Source organism: Desmodus rotundus, chromosome 3 (assembly GCF_022682495.2).
Source record: "Desmodus rotundus isolate HL8 chromosome 3, HLdesRot8A.1, whole genome shotgun sequence".
Lineage (NCBI taxonomy): Eukaryota > Metazoa > Chordata > Mammalia > Chiroptera > Phyllostomidae > Desmodus > Desmodus rotundus.
Genome location: NC_071389.1, coordinates 29,664,314 through 29,688,304, shown reverse-complemented (window position 1 = coordinate 29,688,304; position 23,991 = coordinate 29,664,314). Strand labels below are relative to the sequence as shown.

The window sequence follows — 23,991 nt, the reverse complement described above, 5'->3', positions numbered from 1 at the left end:
GAGACAGACAAGGCAAGGTTCCCCAGGGAAGGCCTTGCTGAGTTTGAGTCCCAGCTGAGAGCAGCCCCCAGCTCAGGACACTGCTGCTATTGTCTCTAATAATTGCAGGGCTGGCTGGTTGCCCAAGATGCTTTGATTTCTCTTCTCTTTGCTCTATTTGTCTGCCAGAAGGCAGGGACAGTTTTTGTTTTCTTTTGGCAGCAGCTACAGAGGGTTTGGGTACGTCTGAAATAGCACAACTGAATATTCACAGGCCGGCTACCTCCCTGTGGGACAGCAGCCAGCAGGGCGAGACAGGAAAAGAATTGATGGGATCTGCTCGGCCTCTGTCCGTGACGCTCCGCTCCGACGGAGGTGGCAGAGAGGAAGAAGGGGGCCTTTGGTGACAGATCAGGGAGGACTCTGGGGAGGTGTTGAGGAACAGGGTTCTGGGAGCTTGCCAGGTCAGACAAAATTTGATGGCTACCACTCTAGGAATTTCTCCTCCGCTACCACCTCACCCCTGCCTCCTGACAAGAGCTCGCTGAGGCTGCAGGGGAACTGAAGGCCCAAGGTCGCCCTCCAAATTTTTTCCCAAGGCCAGAGGCTAAACTTCTCAGTTCTTCACAATACTCTTCCTGTCGCACTCCCATCCGCAGTGGAGCGAGAGGGAATCGTCTTAAGCTGGAGCCCCGAAAGCAACCCGGGGCCCATACAGCCTAGTTCAGCAGCTGTTTCTATTTCCAGAGAATTGCAGAGAGTATTCTTTATCCATAGCCATCCCTACCCCTAAGGAGGTACACAAGCCAGGCCTTCGTATGCTGCTTTCTAAATAGTTAAATGTGTTCGAGGAACGGGGAGAGGGGTGTGGGAAGGACCACCCAGACAGAAGGTCTAGAAAACAGCTCTGATGGAGCTGACGGAGGAAAAGAGGCTGGGCAGGACATGTTCTGCTGGAGGCCAGGATGACCTGTCCTCGACCTGCGCCGTCTGCCACCACCCAGAAGGGTTGCGTCACGGGCTTTGCCATGGATAAGTGAAGAGATTCTGCGCCTCTCTTCTTACCCCACCCTCAAGGTGCAAGGCACTCTCTGATCTCTGGTTGCAGCCTCTGGCACTGGAGACTTAACATGAACTATTGACTTAATGCTGCCAATGGGGAAGGGGCATACATTGCCAGACTTGGCCCCTAAACTTAGTGGGTGGCAGTAGGGACTGCCGGGGCCCCTCCACATCTCAGGATCATTGACTCTGCCTGGCCCATGTACCAGAAACCAGCCCGAAGCATGGTGAGAGCGAAACCTGGGGGAGTGCCGAGAAGAAAGGCCTGCCCTGGCTCCTCACCCATGGACCCCACCCTGCAGCCAGGCTGGTCATTTTACCCAATGTCTGTGTGTGTGTGTGTGAGAGAGAGAGAGAGAGACCAACCTCCCTTTTCCTGGCACTGTTCCTCAGCCATATATATTATCTCATTTAATCTTTATGTCAATGTCAAAGATTATGTGACTTGCTCAAGATCTCACGGCCAGTAAAGATGCATACCTTGAATTGTGCCCTTTGTTAGATTCAGTCATTGTCCCACCTCTGCAATCCAATTCCTCAACTTCTGGAACCCTCCCTGTGTATTCCGGCCCCTTCGGTCTCTGTGGTCTCTGTTCTCTCCCTTAAGCTACGAACTTCTGGAAAACAGGCACTCTGCAACCCCAAAGAGTTTAGCAAAGGGGTGGGACACATAAGAAACCCTAATCGGGTTGTCCAACCTTTTGGCATCTCTGGGCCACACTGGAAGAAGAAGAGTTGTCTTGGGACACACATTAAATACATTGCGACACTTAATCACAAAAAAATCTCAGCATGTTTTAAGTACCTTTGCAATTTTGTGTTGGGCCGCATTCATAGCCATCCTGAGCCGCGGGCGGCAGGTTGGACGCCCCTGCCCCTCGAGATGTTTGTTTCATTAATCAGTAATTTGACTTACTCCTTGGTGATAATGAATTTAATTAGATTGCTTTTCTCTTGTTACTCTTTGTACAACTTCTCTAGTTTGGGCCCAAAACACATACCTAGGTCCAGTCGAAGTGACAGTGAAGCAGGCCACTCGTAGAGAGAAAAGAGCTTCCACTTCCCTTCCCATTCCCTGGGGTCTGTGGCTTTAGCTCTCCCTGGCTGAGCTCAGCTGCACTCAGGAAATCACTTTGTTGGGGGAAAGAAAGGCAATTTTGGAGCTTGGAGCAGCCAGAGAGCACTAGGCCCTGGGTTGGAATGGTTAGAACTACAGGCGAATTCCTCCCACTCTGGTCTTTGACCTACAAGGCAAAAAGTTTCCTCAGCAGGCAGGCCCTACCCTGGAAGCATCCAGAGACATCCTGGACTTGACCACAGTTGTTACAAATGATGGGCCTGCTGTGGAAGCTGAGTCCGCCCAAGGCCCAGGCAATTACAAATGCGTTCTCCAGGGACTGTATGTCTTGCAAAATCTGACAAGAAGGGACAGGTCTCAAGAGCTACTTGCAACAGATTCCCCACTTGCATTCCTGATGACACCCAGCCATGCTCGTCTTTGGCTGTAGCCCCAAGAGCAGTCTAGCGGCCCACACGCCCTAGTTTAGAGGCTATTGCTATTTCCAGAGAATTGCTCAGGGTTCACACTTTTTATCCACAACAGGACCCACTGCTCTCTGACGGGGAGGAACAAAGTGCTGTGCACATGCGCTGCTTTTAATGTGTAGTTACTACTCGGCCAACAGCATCATACACGTGTTAGTCGCTCCACAGGCACTTCTGGCTACATGAATGGCCGAGTGGAAGCAGCAAACCTGTTAGGCATTCACCCTTCAGCCTAAAAGGTTCCTTTCCCCCGGGACTGAGGCTCTGGAGCTGACGGTAATTGACCCGAGTTTTCGAAAAGCAACTTGGCAATCTGTAGCAAGAGCCATAAGAATGTTCTACTCTTTGACCCAACACCCCTACTTCTGGGAATCTGTCCTAAGGACAGTCTCCAAATGATTGATACAAAGACTATGTAGTAACATGAAATATTTATGATGTAATGATAAACAAGTCCAGAAGAACTGACCAAGAAATTGGCCGGAGCTAATAGTAGTTGTATTAGAGTAATGAATGTATTGGAGATTCTTTTTCCCAAACTCTACTTTAGAATATTGATTTTACCCTCCTCGGCCTCTCAAGGTTAATCAGTCAGGAAACTGGCAGAAACAGCACTCAGACTGGGTAGCTGAGGGAAGTTTAATGAAGGGACCCCTGCCTGTTTCCGGTCCTTTCCACCCTGGTTTCTTCTACTCTCAATTACTCAACAATTATCGAGCACCTATTTATTTTCTAGTGACGGAGGCAGACTCTCAAGTACATCAATTGTCATAAATGCAATAATAAATACAGACATTGAGTGCTATAAGGAGCACAAAGGAAGAAGCAAACTGTCAGGAGGGAGGTGTGAATCAAGGAAGGCTTCAAAGAGGGGTGGTCAATGCACGTTCAGTTTCGAAGGTTGCCTGCTGAAACAAAAGGGCCACGGCATGTATGAAGAAAAATGCAAGGCGTAAGATGGTGCATTTATGACATTACATGTGGCTCTGCTGGGCTGGGAGAAACACTGAGTGGGTGTGAAGAAACTGGGAGATGAGGCTTTAGTTAGATCATGCTGAGTGGTGTGCTCCAGTGGGCTTTGTGTTTTGGAGTTGGAGTTAGCAGATTTGCGTGTTAGAGACGACTGGCCTCAGTGAAGAGAGTGGACTGAAAGGGGCAAGGGTGCAGGCAGAGAAGAGGGAAAAGGAGGGTTTGGGTCTTGGCTGGGTGGGCCAGCAGATACCCTATCTCAGCTTTGGCTTCTCCTGACTTATACTTGGCCAGCGCAGTGCCTCTCCGGGATCTCCCTCCCTCTTCCTCCCCGAGAGCCCGCGGGCGGGCAGGAGGCGAGCCTAGGGGTGGCCCTGCCTGGGTGGTCTCCTGCGCTGCCCCCCGCGGCGCCGTTGCCTAGCAGCGGATCCGGGTAATTTGCGGGCCCTTCAGCCAATGGGAGACCGTCGCCTCTGCCCGCTCCCTTTTTCTAGGGCTGCAGACGCCTTCTCGGCACTACGGTCGCCACCTCGAGCCGCGCGCCAGACGTCGCCGGCTAGTAGCTCTGCCGCGCAGGACTCGGTCCGGGCGCTGCCGGCCCCTGTCCGCACCGCCTTGCACTCCTCTGGGTCACAGCCACCTCTGCCCCCCCGCTCCCGACCCTCACCCACGCCCCGCGCCTGAGCCGCCCCGCGCTCCAGGGGGATCAGGCCAGCCTATGGGGGCTTCCAGATAACGCGGGTTGGGGGCGCCCAGGCCCCCCATCCCCGCCAGCATGGCTGGGCCACCGCCCCTCGGGGAGCTGCCCCCAGACTACACACCCCCAGCTAGATCCGCAGCACCCCAGGTAAGTGGAGGAGAAGCCGGAAGGAGGAAGGTTGGGACTGGGTCTAGGGACACCGTCTGTCACTCAGGCCTATGCAAGGTGGATTGTCGCCAAGTGCCTTGTGTTACTGTCTGCCCGGGAAAGGTGTGGTGTGGAGAGTGTGTGTGTGTGTGTGTGTGTGTGTGTGTGTTTTCCGCATCTGGCTGCTGAGAGTGTCTGTGGGTTATGTCCACCTGAGAACAGGTGTGTATATATCTGTTCTACTCTCAGAAAACAGGTTTCTGCCTTCCTCAGGTGTGTGTATTGGGTGGGAGGACAGGGAATGGAGTTAAATCTTATTCCGAGTTCGTCCCTGCGTGTCTGTAGGTCCTCCCTGTTCTGCATCCAGAAACCAAGAAACTAGGGCTTGGCAGAGGGTGTACCTAGGGAGAAAAGGGAAGAAGGATGGCATGCCTTGTTGCAGTAATGCCTACTGACCCTTCTCTTTCCATCCCAGATCCTAGCTGGGAGCCTAAAGGCTCCGCTCTGGCTTCGCGCTTACTTCCAGGGCCTGCTCTTCTCTCTGGGCTGCAGGATCCAGAGACACTGTGGCAAAGTGCTCTTCCTGGGACTGTTGGCCTTTGGGGCCCTGGTACTGGGTCTCCGCGTGGCCGTCATTGAGACAGACCTAGAGCAGCTCTGGGTGGAAGGTGAGTTGTGGACCCTGACCATAGCTGTTTGGGTGTGGCGAGCCCAAGACAAGAACGGGGTGCGGAGCTGGCTACTGAGTTGCAGCGGGCTTGGCTCTGGGTCTGGGGGAGGCACCTGCCCACTGGAGCCTGGGCATCTGGGGGCGCTGCTGCCGCCCACACTCGTGAGCGGACGTGTGCAGATGATGGAGCCCTGTGAATGGGCGCACCGAATGGAGGTCTCTGCGTGCGTTCAGCGTTCAGCACCCACCTTCTCTGTGAATTTTTGAGCTGCGTGGCAGGATGTGCAAAGGCGACTAAAAAAGACCCCTCTTTTAGTAGCAAGGGAAGTAAAACACGGACTGAAATGTAATGTACAGTATAACACAAAGCGGAATATGATTGTGTTGGATAAGAGAGGGCAGGGAGCCACCACATCTGACCAGGAGATCCGGAAAAGTTAGAACTGGAGGGCTGGGGAAACTGAGTAAATCACCCGGCAGGGCTCTGGGGACAGAGGCCCCATGCACCCAGGCCCGTGCAGACAGGAGTGAATCTGCACTTTGAGGCAACAGCAGGGTCCAGCGGGACCAAATCCTCACTTCCTGAGGGAAGTAGGAGGTGAAAAGGGTTTCTTAGGAATACTTTCGGCATAACTCTCTCCTGGGGCCTGGTTTCACATGGCAGCCCTTTACAGACTCAAACTCCCCTCCATTGTTGCCTAAACATTTGTGGGCTCCCCAAAACTGCCCCAGCCCTGGCCCACGCCCAAGGGCAGGGCTCAGGTTAAGAGTCTCACACCCTTGAGTTGTTTGAAATGCTGGCAAGCTCTGGGATCCACAGCAGATGTTTCTTGGAGCCTGCCTGCCTGCCTGTTGGGCTCCCACACCCCGTCCCCACCCTGCCCCCGGCCCTCTGCAGGCGCTCACACACACACACACTCTAGGCCAGCCCTGGGGTCCAGAGCAGATGTTTCTCTGTGCCTGCCTGCCCACCCACCCCCCGCCCAAGGACACACACGTGCACACACGCACATACACATCCCCACCCACGGCACTGCTGCCTGGGTGGTCCTAAATTACTCTTGGATTTCCTGCCACAATAGAAGCTGTCTCCCCATCTTCCTTCTTCTCCATTCCGCAGATCTTCCTCATCTCCACGCTGCTTGAACCTCGGAGTTTCTTCCTCCTCTCTCCTACACTCCTGCACAGGGCAGGCTGGATCCCACCAGACGTTTGCTGTTATTTGTGGGAGAGTGGTGTTAGAGGGTCACAGCCAGTTCCTAGGACTCTTTCCTTTATTTCAGAATACCGTTCTGGCCTGTCCTGGCTAGGGCTGGGGGTGAGGTAAAAGCAATGATCTTGACCTGACCTTTTGTCTGTACTTCTGTAGCCGAGGCTTCTCCCAGCAATGCCCTCGGCAAGCAGGAGCAAATCAAGGTGAGGTACGGTCTATTCCTTTCCATTTTGCAAACCCAGAAAGCAAAGAAAGAAGCCCAGCCTTGGCTATCAGAGTTCTGGACCAGAGTTCAGGGTCTCCTCTCCAGCTTGGCACAGTGAGAGCTGGAGTGTGACTGAAGCTGAAGGGCTCAGAGATAGATAGATTGTTAAAACAAAAACCACGCCCTAGAGCCCGACCAGCACTTACAGAAACAGGGACAGGCACGGTTGAAACTGGAGCTGTCCCTGACGATGAAAACCGTGTAGCCATGCTATCGAAAGGCAGGGCGTGGCCACACACCAGCGGCTGGTGGAACCACTGTCTACTGAAACACCCAGACTTTCTCTCCAGAACCTTGGCGGCCAGCCGCAGCTCTCCTTGCTCACCTAGCTGATTACTAAACCAGCGATTTCTTCCTCCTTAACTTCTCTCGTAACAGACCCTCCTTCCCACTTCCGTGGCCATTGCTCTGGTGGAGGCCTTCTTCAGTCTCTGGCAGCACGCCTCTGATTCTATCATTTAGAATGCTGTCAGCCCCATGAGAGAGAAGGAAGGAAAGGAAGGAGGGAGGGAGAAGACGGGTTCATTATCCTCTGTAACAGGAAATCTGGCAGTAGACAGACAAGTTCCAGAAGGGTCAATTCAGCAACTAGGGATGTCAGTGAGGACCCAGGTCCTTGCCAGCTTTCTCCTCTGCCCCCTTCAGCATGTTGGGCTTTTGTCCTCAGGCTTATCACCTCCTTGTCACGGCTGCTTCAGTGGTGGGGGGGGAAAGAAGTCATCCCTCTCTTGCATCCCTTTTTTAAAATGAGGAAAAATTTACAAGAAGTCCCCTACTGACTTCCCACATGGTTACTTTGGCAAGAACGTGTAGCACCCTAGGCCTAAGTCCTTCACTGCGCAAAGGCAATGAAATTACTGCGATGGCTCCTGCGACTGATTGGAGCGGCCCAACTGCCCCGAATCATGAGGCCTTTCAGAGGATGGCCAAGGAAATCAAGGTCCCTTGGAGAGGTGACTGATCTTCTGTGCCCCTCGCCTTCAAGTCTGCCTCTACACTGCCCCCCTGTGGCGTACCTAAATCTTGCCAAGGCAGTCCCCATTAAGAGTCCTTCCACTGCTTTCTATTAGGTTTTGAGGACTCTCCGGAATCAAGTCCCAGCTTCTTCGCACACTTCCTAGGCCCTCCATGATCGAACTCTCGGTTGCTTCTGCAGCACTGTCTGTGCCTCCGTGTCAGCAGTCCGGCAATGCTCAGCCCTCCACAGGTCCCTGCACGCATTGGTCCAGAATGTCTTTTCCTGACTCCGTCCCCTGGCCAGCTGCTACTCGTCATCCACAACCTGCTCCAGAATATATTGTTAGTGATGAAGAAGTCAGGTCATCTCACTTCTCTGCTTGAGCCTGGCTCCCATTTCCCGCAGCAGCAGCCTGAGACCCTACAATAGCTTACAGGCCCTCACAGGTGGAATTTCTAGACCAAAGATTATGAACATTTCTTCATACATATTGCAGCGTTGCTTTCCCCCAAATACTGAACCAAATTACACTCCCATGGTAGGTCAGATGCACCCCTATAGCCAGTAATGAGTGCCATCCATTTTTTATTTTTGCTAATTAGATAGTAATTTGTTGCTCTTTTAATTTGCATTTATAGAATTACGTATAAGGTGGGCTCTTTTTACATGCTGGCTAACAGTTATATTCTCACCTTTGTAGGCATTAACCTTTTGGGTTTTTCATTTTTGTTCATTGATTTTAGAGATAGAGAGGAAGGGGGAGAGAGACAAACATCAATTTCTTATTCCACCCATCCATGCATTCATTGGTTGATTATTGTATGTGCCCTCATTGGGGATCAAATCCGGAACCCTGGTGTACTGGGACTATGCTCTAACCAACTGAGCCACCTGGTCAGATCTAGGCATTAAAGGTTTTTTGTTTGTTTGTTTAATTGATTATGCTTTTACAGTTGTCACAGTTTTTCCCCCTTTGCCCCCCTCCACCCAGCACCCCCACTCCCTCAGGCAATCCCCACACCATTGTTCATGTCCACAAGTCATAAGTTCTTCAGTTACTCCATTTCCTGTACTGTACTTCACATCCCCGTGGCTATTCTGTAACTACCTATTTGTACTTCTTAATCCCCTCACCTCTCACCCATTCCCCTACACCCTCCGCCCATCTAGCAACCATCAAAACACTCTCCAGGCCCTGGCTGGTGTGGCTCAGTGGATTGAGTGCTAGCCTGTGAACCAAAAGGTCAAATGCTCTCCAAATCCATGATTCTGTCTGTTCTTCTTGTTTGCTTAGTTTGTTTTTAGATTCAATTGTTGATAGATATGTATTTATTGCCATTTTTTGTTCATAGTTTTGATCTTCTTTTTCTTAAATAAGTCCCTTTAACGTTTCATATAATAATGGTTTAGTGATGATGGACTCCTTTAGTTTTTTCTTGTCTGGGAAGCACTTTATCTGCCTTTCAATTCTAAATGACAGCTTTGCTGGGTAGAGCAATCTAGGATGTAGGTCCTTGCTTTTCATCACTTTGAATACTTCTGGCCAATCCCTACTACCCTACAAAGTTTCTTTTAATAAATCAGCTGACAGTCTTATGGGAACTCCTTTGTAGGTAACTATCTGCTTTTCTTTTGCTGCTTTTTAGATTCTTTATCTTTAACTTTTGGCATTTTAATTATGATGTGTCTTGGTGTGAGCCTCTTTGTGTCCATCTTGTTTGGGACTCTCTGTGCTTCCTGGACTTGCATGTGTATTTCCTTTACCAAATTAGGGAAATTTTCTTTTTTTTAATTTTTAATGTTTAGTATATTTTATTGATTATGTTATTACAGTTGTCCCATTTTTTTCTCCTCTTTATCCTTCTTGCTCTGCACCCCACTCCCTCCAGCATTCCCCCACTTAGTTCATGTCCATGGGTCGTACATTTAAGTTCTTTGGCTTCTTCATTTCCTATACTATTCCTAACCTCCTCCTGTCTATTTTGTGCCTACCAATTATGCTTCTTATTTCTTGTACCTTTTTACTCCATTCTATCCCTGTCCCCTTTCCACTGATAACCCTCCGTGTGATCTCCATTTTTGTGGTTCTGTTCCTGTTCTACTCATTTGCTTAATTTGTTTTTGTTTTTAGGTTCAGTTGTTGATAGTTGTGAGTTTGTTGTCATTTTACTGCTCATAGTTTTGATCTTCTTTTTCTTAGATAAGTCCCTTTAACATTTCATATAATAAGAGCTTGGTGATGATAAACTCCTTTAACTTTACCTTATCTGGAAAGCACTTTATCTGCCCGTCCATTCTAAGTGATAGCTTTGCTAGATAGAGTAATCTAGGTTGTAGGTCCTTGCCTTTTATGAGGTCGAATACTTCTTTCCAGCCCCTTCTTGCCTATAAGGTTTATTTTGAGAAATCAGCTGATAGTCTTATGGGCACTCCTTTGTAGGTAACTGTCTCCTTTTCTCTTGCTGCTTTTAAGATTCTCTCCTTACTTTTAATCTTGGGTAATTTAATTATGTGTCTTGATATGTTTCTCCTTGGATCCAACTTCTTTGAGACTCTCTGAGCTTCCTGGACTTGCATATCTATTTCCTTTGACAGATTTGGGAAGTTTTGCTTCATCATATTTTCAAATAAGTTTTCAATTTTTAGTTCTTCCTCTTCTCCTTCTGGTACCTCTGATTCAGATGTTGGAACATTTAAAGTTGTCTCAGAGGTTCCTAAGCCTCTCGTCATTTTTTTGAATTCTTTCTTCATTCTGTCCGGTTGAATGTTTATTTCTTCTTTCTGTCCCAAATCTTTGATTTGAGCCCAGTTTCCTTCCCTTTACTGTTGGTTCCCTGTATATTTTTCTTTATTTCACTTTGGATAGCCTTCACTTTTTCCTCTATTTTGAGGCCATACTCAATCATTTCTGTGAGCATCCTGATTACCAGTGTTTTTGAACTCTGCATCTGATAGGTTGTCTATCTCCTTGTCAGTTAGTTCTTTTTCTGGAGTTTTGATCTGTTCTTTCATTTGGGCCATATTTCTTTGTCTCAGCACACCTGTTATGTTGTAAGGGGCAGAGCCTTAGGTATATGCCAGGGCAGGGCAACCCACTTCTCTGCGTTGTGGTGCTGTATGTGGGGGAGGGGTCTGAGAGGAACAATGCTGCTTGCTTGGCTCTTGCCCCCCTTTCAGTCTCTTCCCTTGCTTCCCACTACCGGATTGTGCCTTTTCACGTGCTAATTCCTGGGTGGGTGGGCTTGTATATGTTCTAGGACTGCACAGGACCCTCCAAAACAGACTCTCCTGTGAAACTAGGAGTTTCTCTTGCTGCCGCAACACTCACAGATTTTTACAGCCAGAGGTTTTGAGGCTTTAGTTTCCTGCGCTGGAACCCTGGGTTGCGTGGTCTGTCTCACTTTGTGGTTGTTCCTCCCCACTTATCTGCATGTGGATGTGGGATATCACAGCCACCATCCCTCACCTTGTCACACCCCAGCTTCACGTCTCTACCCCTCCCGCCAGTCTGGATGAGTGTTTCTTTAACTCCTTGGTTGTCGGACTTCCATACGGTTTGATTTTCTGGCAGTTCTGATTGTTCTTTGTTTTGAAATTGGTTGTTATCCTTCTTTTGATTGTGCAAGGAAGAGAAGCATAGCTATACCTCTATCTTGGCCAGAAGAGAGGAAGTTTTCTTTTGTTATTTTTTCAAGTAGTTTTCCGATTTCTTGCTCTTTCTTTTTTCCTACCAGCACCCTATGATGCAAATGTTGGTACACTTGAAGTTGTCCCAGAGGCTCCTTACACTATTTTCGATTTTTTGGATTCTTTTTTCTTCTTGCTGTACTGATTGGATGTCTTTTGCTTCCTTACGTTCCAAATCATTGATTTGATTCTTGGTTTCATCCTCTCCACTGTGCTGATTCCCTGTAAATTGTTCTTTATTTCAGTTAGTGTCTCCTTCATTTCTGATTGGGTCATTTTTATGCTATTGAAGTACGCACCGAGTTCATTAAGCATCCTTGTAACCAGTGTTTTTAAGTCTGCATATGATAGATTGTTTATCTCCATTTTGTTTAGTTCTTTTTCTGGATTTTTGATGTGTTCCTTCATTTGGGTCATGTTTCTTTGTCTCCTTGTTTTGGCAGCCTTCCTGTGTTTGTTTCTATGTATTAGGTAGAGCTGCTCTGGCTCCATGGCCTTTGTAGCACGGCCTAATGTAGTAGGTGTCCCGTAGGGTCCAGGGACACAGCCTCCTCTACCCCCAAGCTGGGTACTTGAGGTGCGTTCTCCATGTGGGCTGAGTAAACCCTCCTCTTGTATTTGAGTCTTGATTGCTGTCAGCAGGTCATTAGGAGGGATTTACCCAGGCCAATCAGGTGGTAGAACTGGCTGTGACCCCTGGCTACCAACCACTTCCCTTTGTGGCTTGTGGAGGTGATTGGGTGATGGTGCTCTGACATGATCTGTACCTTCCACTGGGTGCACAAGTTCTGGGGTTTCCCAGGTGGTACAAGCCAAGGTCAGCCACCACCTGGTTTTGTTTGGGGCCACTTGGTGTAAGCTAAAAAGCGACCTGCAGATGGCTGCTGCTAGTGTTGGAACCACTTAGCAAGAGGTATGGGTGGCTGGGCTCAGGTGTTGCTTGTTTGTGCGGATATAGGAAGGTCTAAGGCCTACGCCAAGCCAAGCCACTCTCATAGAAAAGCCATTGTTAATAGCTTGGGTGGGCCTTTAAGTCGGATGGGCGGAGCCTCAGGTAATCGCCAAGGCAGGGCAAACTGAGAGGCAAGTTGATGGAGCCTCAGATGGTACCTCTGCACCGTGGCTCTGTGTGTAGGAGGGCTCAGAAAAAGAACAATGGCCACTGCCTGCAGTTCTGTCCAGGAGGAAGCTGTCCCCAGCTCTCACCCTGATGCCAGACACTTCAGTTCCTCCCCGTATGCCACTGGTGCCCTTCAAACTGTTTCCCCAGTGCTGGAACCCAGAGGAAGTAAGTCCATGTGTGAGGCCCTTCAAGAGAAGACACCTGGGAATCCGCAGTTTCTTCCACTGACCCAGTCTCTACTGGTTTTTATAGGCAGAAGCTATGGGGACTTATCTTCCTGCCACTGGAGCCCTTGTCTGGGTGGTCTGGTACTGGGCTGGGATCCCTCACGCCCAAGATATCTGCCACCCCTATTGTTATCCACCACATGTGAGTGTGGGAACAGCCCATTCCTCCTCTCCACATCTCCAGGTCTCCAACCCCGCTGCCCATCTGGATGAATGTGGTTTCTTTAACTCCTTAGTAGTTGCACTTCCATACAGCTCGATTTTCTGATGGTTCTGAGTGACAGTTGTCCTGCAGTTCGCTTGTAATTTTGCTGTGGTTGTGCGAGGGTGTGAGCCGTGTTTGCCTACGCCTCCGTCTTCCAAAGTTTTTAACAAATGTCGATTTTGATGTCTCCTCCCGTTTTCCTACTTCCTCCCCACTCACAGCCATTTTTTTTCTCCAGCTCTGTCTCATTTTTCTGTTATATCATTTCTCTCCCAGCACCTATTGAATAATTACTCCACATCTGTGCCTACCACGTGCTGGGCAATTTTCTAGGTACTTTGCATTGATTCTAATTCTGCCAAGATAGGCACTGTCCCCATTTTACAGATGAGGAAGCTGAGGGTCGAGGAAGCTGAGGGTCAAGGAGACTAAGTAATTTGCCCCAAGCACAGCGTCAGAGCCCAGGCTCAAAGCCAGGTGTATACAGAGCCCGCGTGCTCTGCCCACACCAGCTGTCTCTTCCTGCCTGTGTGATACACCCCGGTTCACCTGTCCTCGTCTGTCATCGTCATTGTCAGCTGAGGTTCATCTTTTTCTGTTTCCCTCTCTTTTTCTTTTTTCAGGATTCAGGATTCTTTATTCTCTTTGATGTTGTGTTTTAAGTTGTCAGTGTTTCTTCCTCCCGCTTTCTTATTAGCTCTCTCTGGATGCCTTCCTTCTCCCATGCCTCCTTCCCCTCAGCACACGCCTGACTGAGGGGAGTTCATCTCGGTCCTGTGCTCCTCGGGGCAGCGCCGGCCCAAGCATGGGCCTGGGAAAGGAGTGGGAGTCAGAGAAGGAAGAAGAAGAGTAGACAGACGTGGGCTGGGTGGCTGGGTGACACTGGATTCCTGAGGAGAGGGCCAGGAATGTGATCTGGGTTGGGGGAGGTGAGCATATAGTTGAACCTGTTTTGGGGGGTTACCAAAGGTTTGGGGCTCTCATGAGTGAGACAATTATGTGGGTTTGAAACAGAGATTGGGGAGCATGATGATCCCAAGTGGGGCTGGGACTCAGGAAAGCCATATGTGTGGGTCTCAGACCAGACCAAGCCCACACCGCCTCCGGGGTGGTTTGACACTGCCCCTCACCCTCCTCCAGACCAGTCAGGTGGTACCCCCCACAGTGTCCTTGCCTCCCCCAAGCCCCAGGGATGTGGGGAAGCTCAGATCGACGAGGCTAAGGCAGGGCTGGCACGGGGACTCCCTGCTGTCTGGACAGAGAGCCTGGTGGAAGGGACCTGCAGCCCGTTCTTCCCCTCAGCCCTCTTGCCCTGACCTCTGCCAGGGTACACAAGCTGGTTCCGGGTTCTTCCCAAGTGAGTGAAAGCAGTGTGTGGACAGCATCACACTGAGAGACGTCTGATCTCCCCCTCACCTGCACCACGCAGGGGCCATAATGACCAGGCCCTCCCACCCCTGCGCTCTTGGCAGAACAGTTTACAAAAGGGTGTGAGGGTATAAACCACTGCCTGGGGCAACCCGAACTAGGAAGCAGCCCCAGCCCTAGGCCTGTTCTTTTCGGAGACCCTCCCCATGGCAGCCTCCCTCTCGGCCCCCTTTGTCCCTCTTGTCCTCCCCACAGAGCAGAGAGGAACTGAGCGACAGCCCCCTTACCAGGATGTGCCCATAGCCTCAGCCCTAGCCCAGCTCATACTGCTCTCTCGTGTGGTTTTTTTTTTTATATCATCACCCAAGCATATGCTTATTGCTTTTGGGGGGTGGGGAGATGGAGAGAAACATCGGTATGAGAGAGAAACAGACTGGTTGCCTCCCATACGCACCCCAACTGGGGACTGTACCCGCAACGCAAGCATATGCCCAACCTGGAAATGGACTCGCAACCCTTTGGTCCTTGGGACAACACCCAACCCACTGAGCCACACCGGCCAGGGCTGATCTCTCATTTTTAAGTGCCCCAAACCTAGCCAGTCTGGTTCATGCTTAAATCTTAGACCACACAAGAATTCCATAGAGCCACACTGCTGAGGCTCTGGCTTTCCTGGCAGAACTTCAGATTCTGCAGAGGGACTGGAGCCTGGGGAGTCACTTGTCCTGGGAGGCATCTGTGGGTGAGGGTCCCACGGCCCCTAGAGCTCTGACCCACCAAGGCTCTTCCCCCTGAGTTTCCCCTCCCTCCGCTCTGGCAGCGGGAAGTCGGGTGAGCCAGGAGCTGCGGTACACCAAGGAGAAGCTAGGGGAGGAGGCTGCATACACCTCCCAGATGTTGATACAGACCCCGCGACAGGAGGGAGAGAACGTCCTCACACCCGAGGCACTTCGCCTCCACCTCCAGGCAGCCCTCACTGCCAGTAAAGTGCAAGTATCACTCTATGGAAAGTGAGTCTGGCTGACCCCCTGAGCAGCTGGGGGCGAGGCATGCTGTGGCAGGGCCAGAGTGGGAATCCCCCTCGCCTGCTGATCTCTTGTGCCCTGGCTGCTGCAGGTCCTGGGATTTGAACAAAATCTGCTACAAGTCAGGAGTTCCCCTCATCGAAAATGGAATGATTGAGCGGGTGAGTGTCCTGAGCTGTCCTCTGAGACAGAGTGGAGGTGGAACCTTCTCTGCAGTAGGGGAGGCTCAGAGAGCCTCCAGGAGGCTAAACGTCAGGGGTGGGGAGTTGTAGAGGGCATCCTACAAAGGTCGTGGGGAAAGGAGCCCAGAGACAGGACTGATGTGGCCTGGGGTGTCCCTGGCAGATGATTGAGAAGCTGTTCCCGTGTGTGATCCTCACCCCGCTCGACTGCTTCTGGGAGGGAGCCAAACTCCAAGGGGGCTCTGCCTACTTGCCGTGAGTGCCGCTGCAGCTGCTCCGGGCCCTGCCTTGTCCTGTTCGGGGACTTCCCCAGTGGGAAAGAGGGGTGGGATTAAAGATGACGATCAAAACCTTACCAAGGGCCTAATGACCTCCCAGACCAGGGTCAGAGCAGGGTGGCCCCGGGCTCTCTCCACATCCCCATCCCCGCACTCCGCAGGAAAGGCAGACCTTCTAAATCAGACAGAGCAAAACAGAGATCCATGAGCCCTGAACAAAGGAGGAGAAAGACCCCAGAAAGAGACTTTGCCAGACTTAGCAAGGAGTCAGCTAAGCTGTTGCCCAGGCCAGAGAGAAAACCTATTAGAGGCAGGTGCCCATATGGTCGTGTATTAGAACTAAGGGTAGAGGGCTTGGGAAGAGCCCCAGGGGGCTTTTCTGGGCCTTTTGCACCTCTCCTGATGCCCCCTCAGCCCCTTGCATCCACCCACAGCTCACCAGAGCGACGCAGTGGGCTGAAGCGGCCTGGAGCTCTGGGGAGCTTAGCCTCGCACACCCTCAGTACGGAGGAGGGTGGGGTACAGCATGGGTCCCCTAGGAGCAGTTTGGAGGGTGGGAATTGATGCCTGATCCTCACCAGTCATGGTCTCTTCCCTCAGCGGCCGTCCCGACATCCAGTGGACCAACCTGGATCCCGAGCAGCTCCTGGAGGAGCTGGGTCCCTTTGCCTCCCTTGAGGGCTTCCGGGAGTTGCTTGACAAGGCACAGGTGGGCCAGGCCTATGTGGGGCGGCCCTGTCTGGACCCTGATGACCTTCACTGCCCACCCAGTGCTCCCAACCGTGACAGCAGGCAGGTGGGTCCCGGCCCAGGCGCAGGGAAAGGCTATTCTCCGCCTCTTTCCCCTCCCCCTGTGTTCCTCTGTTATGGGAGAGAGCCCACGGTGCCCCTGCTCTGCCCTCCCTCTCCCGGACGCTGTTACCCAGTCTGCCCTGTGCTGGACACCTAGAGCCTTCCGTGCTCAGTCAGTTCTCCCAAGGGACCCTCGGGTGGCACTCGAATCCCTTTGTTCTTTTCTAAGCCCAGAAAGGCTGGGCTTTATCAAAATAGACGTGTATGGGAAAACCGAGGACAAAGTAGCTGAGCACAAGCATCACCTTGTTTCCTGAGTGTCTTCGTGGCCCTTGAATGTGGACCTTTTTCCAAAACCAACCAAAATTACACCATCCCCAGGCCCTTGCTCCCCCTTGTGGCCTGTCCTCTGCTGTTCACTTCCAGCATGGGCAGGCGGCTCAGGAGACCGTCACTTCTGCTTCCGGCCCACAGAGCCCGGTGGTTCCTGGAGGTGCCAGCCCAGGGACCACAGCTGTCCACAGCCAGGGCCTTGAGTAATGAGCCCCGTCTCTGACCCCCTCCAGGCTCCCAATGTGGCTCAGGAATTGAGCGGGGGCTGCCACGGCTTCTCCCACAAGTTCATGCACTGGCAGGAGGAGTTGCTGCTGGGAGGCATGGCCAGAGACCCCCAAGGACAGCTGCTGAGGTAGGCTCTGCCCTGGGACTCGGTGAGGGGACCCCAGACTGGGAACCCACACTCCGACTCCAGGCAGCTCTGTCAAAAGCCCCCTGCACACCCTGTGCCAGGTGTTCAGGCTCACTCGGACACCTGGTTCCCCTGCCCCCTCCCCAGAGCAGAGGCCCTGCAGAGCACCTTCCTGCTGATGAGTCCCCGCCAGCTGTACGAGCACTTCCGGGGCGACTACCAGACACACGACATCGGCTGGAGCGAGGAGCAGGCTGGCACAGTGCTGCAGGCCTGGCAGCGGCGCTTCGTGCAGGTCGGTGTGGGGCCGGTGGAGTGGCGCCCGGAGGCTGCACGCCCCTCCTGCCCCTCAGACCCGCCCTGTCTCTCCAGCTGGCGCAGGACTCCCTGCCTGAGAACTCGTCCCAGCAGATCCACGCCTTCTCCTCCACCACCCTGGACGACATCCTGCACGCGTTCTCCGAAGTCAGCGCTGCCCGTGTGGTGGGCGGCTATCTGCTCATGGTGGGCCCCGCCCCGGCACCTCGCCCCCAGCGCCACCCGGTCCTACCCTGGGAACCCCACCTTGGGAACCCCCATCCAACACAGCGTCCTCTCTCCCCACAGCTGGCCTACGCCTGTGTGACAATGCTGCGGTGGGACTGTGCCCAGTCCCAAGGTGCCGTGGGCCTCGCCGGGGTGCTGCTGGTGGCCCTGGCTGTGGCCTCAGGCCTTGGGCTCTGCGCCCTGCTCGGCATTGCCTTCAATGCCGCCACAACCCAGGTACACCAGGTAGGGCAGACGCGGGGGCCCACAGCTCCAGCTGCTCGGTTCCTGCAGCTGCCCACCCCTGTGCCCCTCTAGGTGCTGCCCTTCCTGGCACTGGGCATCGGCGTGGATGACATATTCCTGCTGGCACATGCCTTTACAGAGGCTCCACCAGGGACCCCTCTCCAGGTGCGGCCTCACCCTCTGGCCTGGGCTCTTCCGAGTTCAGCATAGGGGTTACGAGCCTCTTGGTTTGGGTGACCTTGGGCTGGTCATAAATCTCCCTGTGCCTCAGTTCCTTCTTCTATAATTGGGTGTGAAAACAGTGCTTGTATCGTAAGGGTTGATGAGAGGATCGGCGAGAGAGTTCAAGTCGAGTGCTTAGACCAGCGTGCATGCACGCGCACGGTGCTCGATGCACATGAGCTGCTGCATGGCTGCGGTCCCTCCTCTGTGTCCCAAGTTCCCAAGCCTCCCCTTCACTCTGCCTCCAAGGCTCACGGCCCCTCCCCTGTCCTGGCAGGAGCGTTTGGGCGAATGTCTGCAACGCACGGGCCCCAGTGTTGCGCTCACATCCATCAACAACATGGTCGCCTTCTTCATGGCCGCCCTGGTCCCCGTCCCTGCACTGCGGGCCTTCTCCTTGCAGGTGAGGCTTCACAAAGAGAGCCCCAGGCGCAGGGTGGGCGTGGAGCTGGGGATGTGCTTCATCCAGCCTTTGCGCCCTTCCTGTCCATCCCCCAGGCGGCCATCGTGGTTGGCTGCAACTTTGCAGCTGTGATGCTTGTCTTCCCAGCGGTCCTCAGCCTGGACCTGCACCGGCGCCACTGCCAGCGCCTTGATGTGCTCTGCTGCTTCTCCAGGTACTGTCCCTGCACCTCACCCCACCAGGCCTTCCTTCCTTGGCCCCGAGCCCTCCTGTCCCCTCACTAGCATTCCCAGGCGCAGACCCATCGCCCTGTCTCTCTGCCTCTTTCAGTCCCTGCTCTGCTCGGGTGATTCAGATTCTGCCCCAGGAGCTGGCAGACAGGACAGTACCAGTGGGCATTGCCCATCTGACTGCCACCGTCCAAGCCTTTGCCCACTGCGAAACCAGCAGCCAGCATGTGGTCACCAGCCTGCCTCCCCACGCCCACCTGGTGCCCCCACCTTCTGACCCACTGAGCTCAGAGCTCTTCAGCCCAGGAGGGTCCACACGGGACCTTCTAGGCCAGGAGGAGGGGACAAGGCAGAAGGCAGCCTGCAAGTCTCTTCCCTGTGCCCGCTGGAACCTTGCCCATTTTGCCCGCTATCAGTTTGCACCCTTGCTGCTCCAGTCACATGCCAAGGTGAGACCCCAAGCCTGGAAGAACTGGGGTGGACCAGGGCAGAGGCTCAGGTGTCTCTGGGCCCCAAGACGGGCAGGGGGCCGGGCCCAGCCTCTGCTGGCCGGGGGCCTCCCTGGGCCTCCATCTGAGTTGTCACGTCCCGCAGGCTGTGGTGCTGGTCCTCTGTGGGGCTCTGCTGGGCCTGAGCCTCTACGGAGCGACCTTGGTGCAGGACGGGCTGGCCCTGACGGACGTGGTGCCTCGGGGCACCAAGGAGCATGCCTTCCTGAGCGCCCAGCTCAGGTACTTCTCCCTGTACGAGGTGGCCCTGGTGACACAGGGTGGCTTTGACTACGCCCACTCCCAACGCGCCCTCTTTGATCTGCACCAGCGCTTCAGCTCCCTCAAGGCCGTGCTGCCCCCACCCGCCACTCAGGCGCCCCGCACCTGGCTGCACTATTACCGCAGCTGGCTACAGGGTAGGCGGCGAGGAGACTGGCGGGGAGGGCTGCCGCACTGCTGCAGGCAGGAGCCCTGGGGCTGCAGGCTGACTGCACCCTGCCCTGTTCTCCCCCAGGGATCCAGGCTGCATTTGACCAGGACTGGGCTTCTGGCCGCATCACCCGCCACTCGTACCGCAATGGCTCTGAGGATGGGGCCCTTGCTTACAAGCTGCTCATCCAGACCGGCGATGCTCGGGAGCCTCTGGATTTCAGCCAGGTTGGGAGAGGGCTGGAAGGGTCAGGGCGCACAGAGGGGGCCCGGACCTCACAGACCCAGGCCCTTAGCCCTCCCTGCCTCTGCAGTTGACCACGAAGAAGCTGGTGGACAAGGAGGGGCTGATTCCACCTGAGCTCTTCTACGTGGGGCTGACCGTGTGGGTGAGCAGTGACCCCTTGGGCCTAGCAGCCTCTCAGGCCAACTTCTACCCCCCACCTCCTGAGTGGCTGCACGACAAGTACGACACCACCGGGGAGAACTTCCGCAGTGAGTCCGGGGGGCCAGCGACAGCCTTGGCCTGGGCCCACCCGGGCCCTACCCTAAGGCCCTGCCTACCGCTCCCTGTGCTCACTGGCCACCCCTCCCTCTCCTTGCCACCCCCTTCCCTCCACAGTCCCGGCGGCCCAGCCCCTGGAGTTTGCCCAGTTCCCCTTCCTACTGCATGGCCTCCAAAAGACTTCGGATTTCGTGGAGGCCATCGAGGGGGCCCGGGCAGCATGCGCTGAGGCAGGCCAGGCCGGGGTGCGCGCCTACCCCAGCGGCTCCCCCTTCCTCTTCTGGGAGCAGTACCTGGGCCTGCGGCGCTGCTTCCTGCTGGCTGTCTGCATCCTGCTGGTCTGCACTTTTCTCGTCTGCGCCCTGCTGCTGCTCAATCCCTGGACGGCTGGCCTCATAGTGAGTCTTTGTGGGGTCGGGACTGGACAGACCCGTGGTTCCCCCACCCTCCCCTGCCCATCCCATCATCGCTCCTCCCAGGAGCCCTGGGTGAGCGCTGCCCTTCCCAGGTGCTGGTCCTGGCACTGATGACCGTGGAGCTCTTTGGCATCATGGGTTTCCTGGGCATCAAGCTGAGTGCCATCCCCGTGGTGATCCTTGTGGCCTCCGTGGGCATTGGTGTCGAGTTCACAGTCCACGTGGCTCTGGTGAGCACAGGCACCGCGGGAGGGGCGGGCCGCTGACGCGGTATGCAGTGCGTCGTCACCCAGCTCCGGGTGCGTGCTGGGACCTGTTTAAGAATCGGAGACACAATAGCAATATAGACAGGCTCTACCTTCAAGGGCTTATATTCTAGAGTGTGGTGTTAAACAAGTGAACGAATAAATAAATAAGCAGCCGTTTCAGTAGAGAGGAAGGGGCAAAGCCCTGACCAGAATGGGGTGAGGATGGAACAAAGGAGAGAAAATGGGAACCAGTGATTCCTTTGGATGCTTTACTGTGAAGGGGGTCGGAGAAGCGGGAGGGCAGCAGGTGGCAACGTGGGCAAAGGAGGGCGTCTACCAGGGCAGAGGTAGGAGGACGCAGGCAGGCGCCGGCCAGAGGAGGCATGGGAGACCAGCTGGAGGCCCCAGCACGAACCTGGCCAGACCCCGCAAACAGCTCCCTTCTTTTTCTGCCCATTACAGCCCGGTTATCATTCTGGTCATAAGAACAATATATACTCCTGCGGGGGGAGGGGTCAGCATGCAGAAAAGTTTGAGGAATAAAAATCCTCTCAAATGCCACCCTGAGAAGTAACTTACCACCTTCCTGTCCGTCCTCCCAGACCAGGGTGTGGCGCACTGTTTCCGTAAAGGGCCAGAGAGTGAATACTTCGGACTCTGCCGCTGCAGCAGTAAAGCAGCCACAGACAGCACAGAAATGAATGGGTGTGGCTGTTTAAACAAATCTTTATTTACAAAAATAGGTGACAGGTTGTGGTTTGCCAACCTTTTCTAGACATTGCTCTGTGTCTCGCCAGACATACCTGTACAGTGTTACCTAAACAGACACGCACGCTGCCTGGACAGTGTCCAGGAACTCAGCTCACCTGGCCTTCTTTGGGCCAAGGCATGGAGGACCCCCGGGGACAGATGTACAGAAGGTGGGGACACGAGGGCTGGCCGTGGCTGGCCGAGGAGCAGCTCTAGGACCACTTTGTTCCCCCAGGGCTTCCTGACCGCCCAGGGCAGCCGGAACCTGCGGGCTGCCCGGGCCCTGGAGCACACGTTCGCCCCAGTGACCGATGGGGCTGTCTCCACTCTGCTGGGTCTGCTTATGCTTGCTGGTTCCAACTTTGACTTCATCGTAAGGTAGGGGAGGACTCGGGGGACAGGGAGGCCAGGCCAGCCCAGCCCATGCTGACCTCAGAGCCTGCCCAAGCTGCCCTCCCACCCGCTCCTAGGTACTTCTTCGTGGTGCTGACAGTGCTCACGCTCCTGGGCCTCCTCCACGGGCTCGTGCTGCTGCCCGTGCTGCTGTCTATCCTGGGTCCCCCGCCAGAGGTGAGGTGACCATACCCTCCCTAGTCCAGGGACGAGGTGGGACAGGCAAGGGATAGAGCCAGGACAAAATGCCCTCAGTGGCCAAGAGACAGGACTGAACTCACAAGGATCCTCCCCATGAGGCACCACCAATGGAAAGGTGGCAGCCTGCCTCTTTGCCCAGACACCATGGCCCTGCCCCTCATCTCTCCTGGCTTGTTCTCATAGATTTACTGATTTGAGAGGGAGAGAGGCAGAAACATCAATTTGTCCCACTTATTCACTGATTGATTCTTATATGTGCCCTGACCAGGGATCGAACCCACAACCTTAGTATATTGAGACAGCACTCTAACCAACTGAGCTACCCACAACTGAGCTACCCAGCCAGGGTTCTCCCAGCTTCCTTGCAGAACTCACTTTAGCCTTTAGGCCTTCAGGGTCCAGAGCAAGGTGCACGGTTTGTCCTAGGCCTTGACATCCTGTCCGTTGTCAGCTGTCATATCCTGCTGGATGCCAACGAGGCTTCACAACAACCATGGCGATGCACCAGGGAGGTAATGGAGGGGACTGAGGCTCCAGCAGCCCGTGGGCTTACTGGGATGGTGTCTCTCTTCAGGTGGTACAGATGTACAAGGAGAGCCCGGAGGTCCTGAACCCCTCAGCTCCACGAGCAGGAGGGCTCAGGTGGGGGCTGCCCCCCACCCTGCCCCAGAGCTTTGCCAGAGTGACTACCTCCATGACCGTAGCCCTCCACCCACCCCCACTGCCTGGTGCCTACATCCACCCAGCCTCTGATGAGCCTGCTTGGTCCCCTGCTGCCACACCAGCTGCCAACAACTCCAGCAACCTCACTTCTAGGGCACCCTGTCCAGACTCTTGAGTGAAAGAGCAGCTGAAGCATGGAGACTCTGCTTGGGCCCCACGAAGCCACTGGGAAGCAAGGGGTGGGTTACTGGATGCGGGACAGACTCCTGGCGAGCTCTGCTGCTGCTGCTGCTGCCCGTCTGCCAGCACCCCGTCCCTGACTGGCCATCACTGACCTCCTGGATACCCACAGAGAACTGACACCCTCTGGGCCGGGAGCAGCCGCCCACACCGGGCGCTGTGCACCTGTCCCTGTGTCTGGGCAGGGGTAAAAGCCACCACTTCGGGCTGCGGTGCAGCCCTGTTCCCGCCACCCCACCCCACACTGCTGCCCCCAGCAGGCCAGGCCTGAGGGATCCTCTCGCACCCTTGCCAGTCCTGGCCCCCCAGGCTCTGTCTCCCTCCCCACCTCCTACCACATAACTTATTTATATGGAGATGTTTATTTTTGTAGTTTGTACAGATGTTAGCTATGCTAAAAGTTTTATTTTTAAAGAGTGAAATATATTCTATATGAACTCACCTCAAATGACTTTGGTGCTTTTCTTTCCGACAGTGTTGGAAGTTTGCAAGTAGAAATGTCAGGACCTAAGGTGCTAGGGCCACTCTGTTCCTAAGTGGGAGAGGCCCCAGGTTCTAAACTGTTGTCACATAACTGTCGTTCTCGTTAATTCACCTGGAAGTGAAGACGATATTCAGCACACATGTTGTCATGGACTTGGTAATGGTCTGGGTGAAATACTTAGCACAAAAATGATACAAATGTTTTTGGTGTCAAAACCAACTACGTGGCTTTCCGAGCCGTCCTAACCCAGCCCCGCACACTGCACCAGACTCCCGGCCCACCTTCCTGTTATGGCAGCATGGGGGGCACGGGCGGAGGGGCACAGCCATAAACACTGGGAAGTGAAATGGAAGATCAGGAAAGTGGCCAGTTGCAGAGGTGGGGACAGCAGAGGCGGGGACAGCAGAGGCGGGAATATTTTAGGAGTTTTGTGCCCAGACCAACCTCCAAGGTAGAGGCCTC

General features: G+C 54.1%; 1 protein-coding gene across 6 annotated transcripts; it reads left to right on the top strand.

Annotated features, from left to right (window-relative positions):
- Nucleotides 1–3,747: 3,747 nt before the first annotated feature.
- PTCH2 (patched 2) lies at nucleotides 3,748–23,452 on the top strand. Of its 6 annotated transcripts, XM_053921203.1 has the most exons (23): nucleotides 3,748–4,402; nucleotides 4,878–5,070; nucleotides 14,939–15,128; nucleotides 15,235–15,304; nucleotides 15,489–15,580; nucleotides 16,204–16,399; nucleotides 16,962–17,083; nucleotides 17,231–17,378; nucleotides 17,456–17,587; nucleotides 17,690–17,845; nucleotides 17,927–18,019; nucleotides 18,354–18,479; nucleotides 18,575–18,693; nucleotides 18,810–19,158; nucleotides 19,304–19,616; nucleotides 19,715–19,857; nucleotides 19,944–20,124; nucleotides 20,252–20,532; nucleotides 20,643–20,780; nucleotides 21,784–21,926; nucleotides 22,019–22,118; nucleotides 22,717–22,784; nucleotides 22,959–23,452. In XM_053921203.1, the coding sequence occupies exons 1-23, from the start codon at nucleotides 4,331–4,333 to the stop codon at nucleotides 22,978–22,980; spliced, it is 3,447 nt and encodes a 1,148-aa protein (XP_053777178.1). In that variant the 5' UTR covers nucleotides 3,748–4,330; the 3' UTR covers nucleotides 22,981–23,452. The 6 variants fall into 6 exon arrangements, 4 of the variants coding, with proteins under 4 accessions (XP_053777178.1, XP_053777177.1, XP_053777179.1 ...); XR_008426469.1 differs by lacking the exon at nucleotides 22,959–23,452 and having other exon boundaries at nucleotides 20,425–20,532; nucleotides 22,717–22,755; XM_053921202.1 differs by having other exon boundaries at nucleotides 22,717–23,452.
- The last annotated feature ends 539 nt before the right edge of the window (nucleotides 23,453–23,991 follow it).

Coding starts and splice junctions, on each gene's coding strand:
- PTCH2 (XM_053921202.1), top strand. CDS start 4,331: ATGGCTGGGCCACCGCCCCTCGGGGAGCTGCCCCCAGACTACACACCC. Junction 4,403..4,877: donor CTAGATCCGCAGCACCCCAG/GTAAGTGGAGGA, acceptor TTTCCATCCCAG/ATCCTAGCTGGGAGCCTAAA. Junction 17,084..17,230: donor CCCCAAGGACAGCTGCTGAG/GTAGGCTCTGCC, acceptor CCCCCTCCCCAG/AGCAGAGGCCCTGCAGAGCA.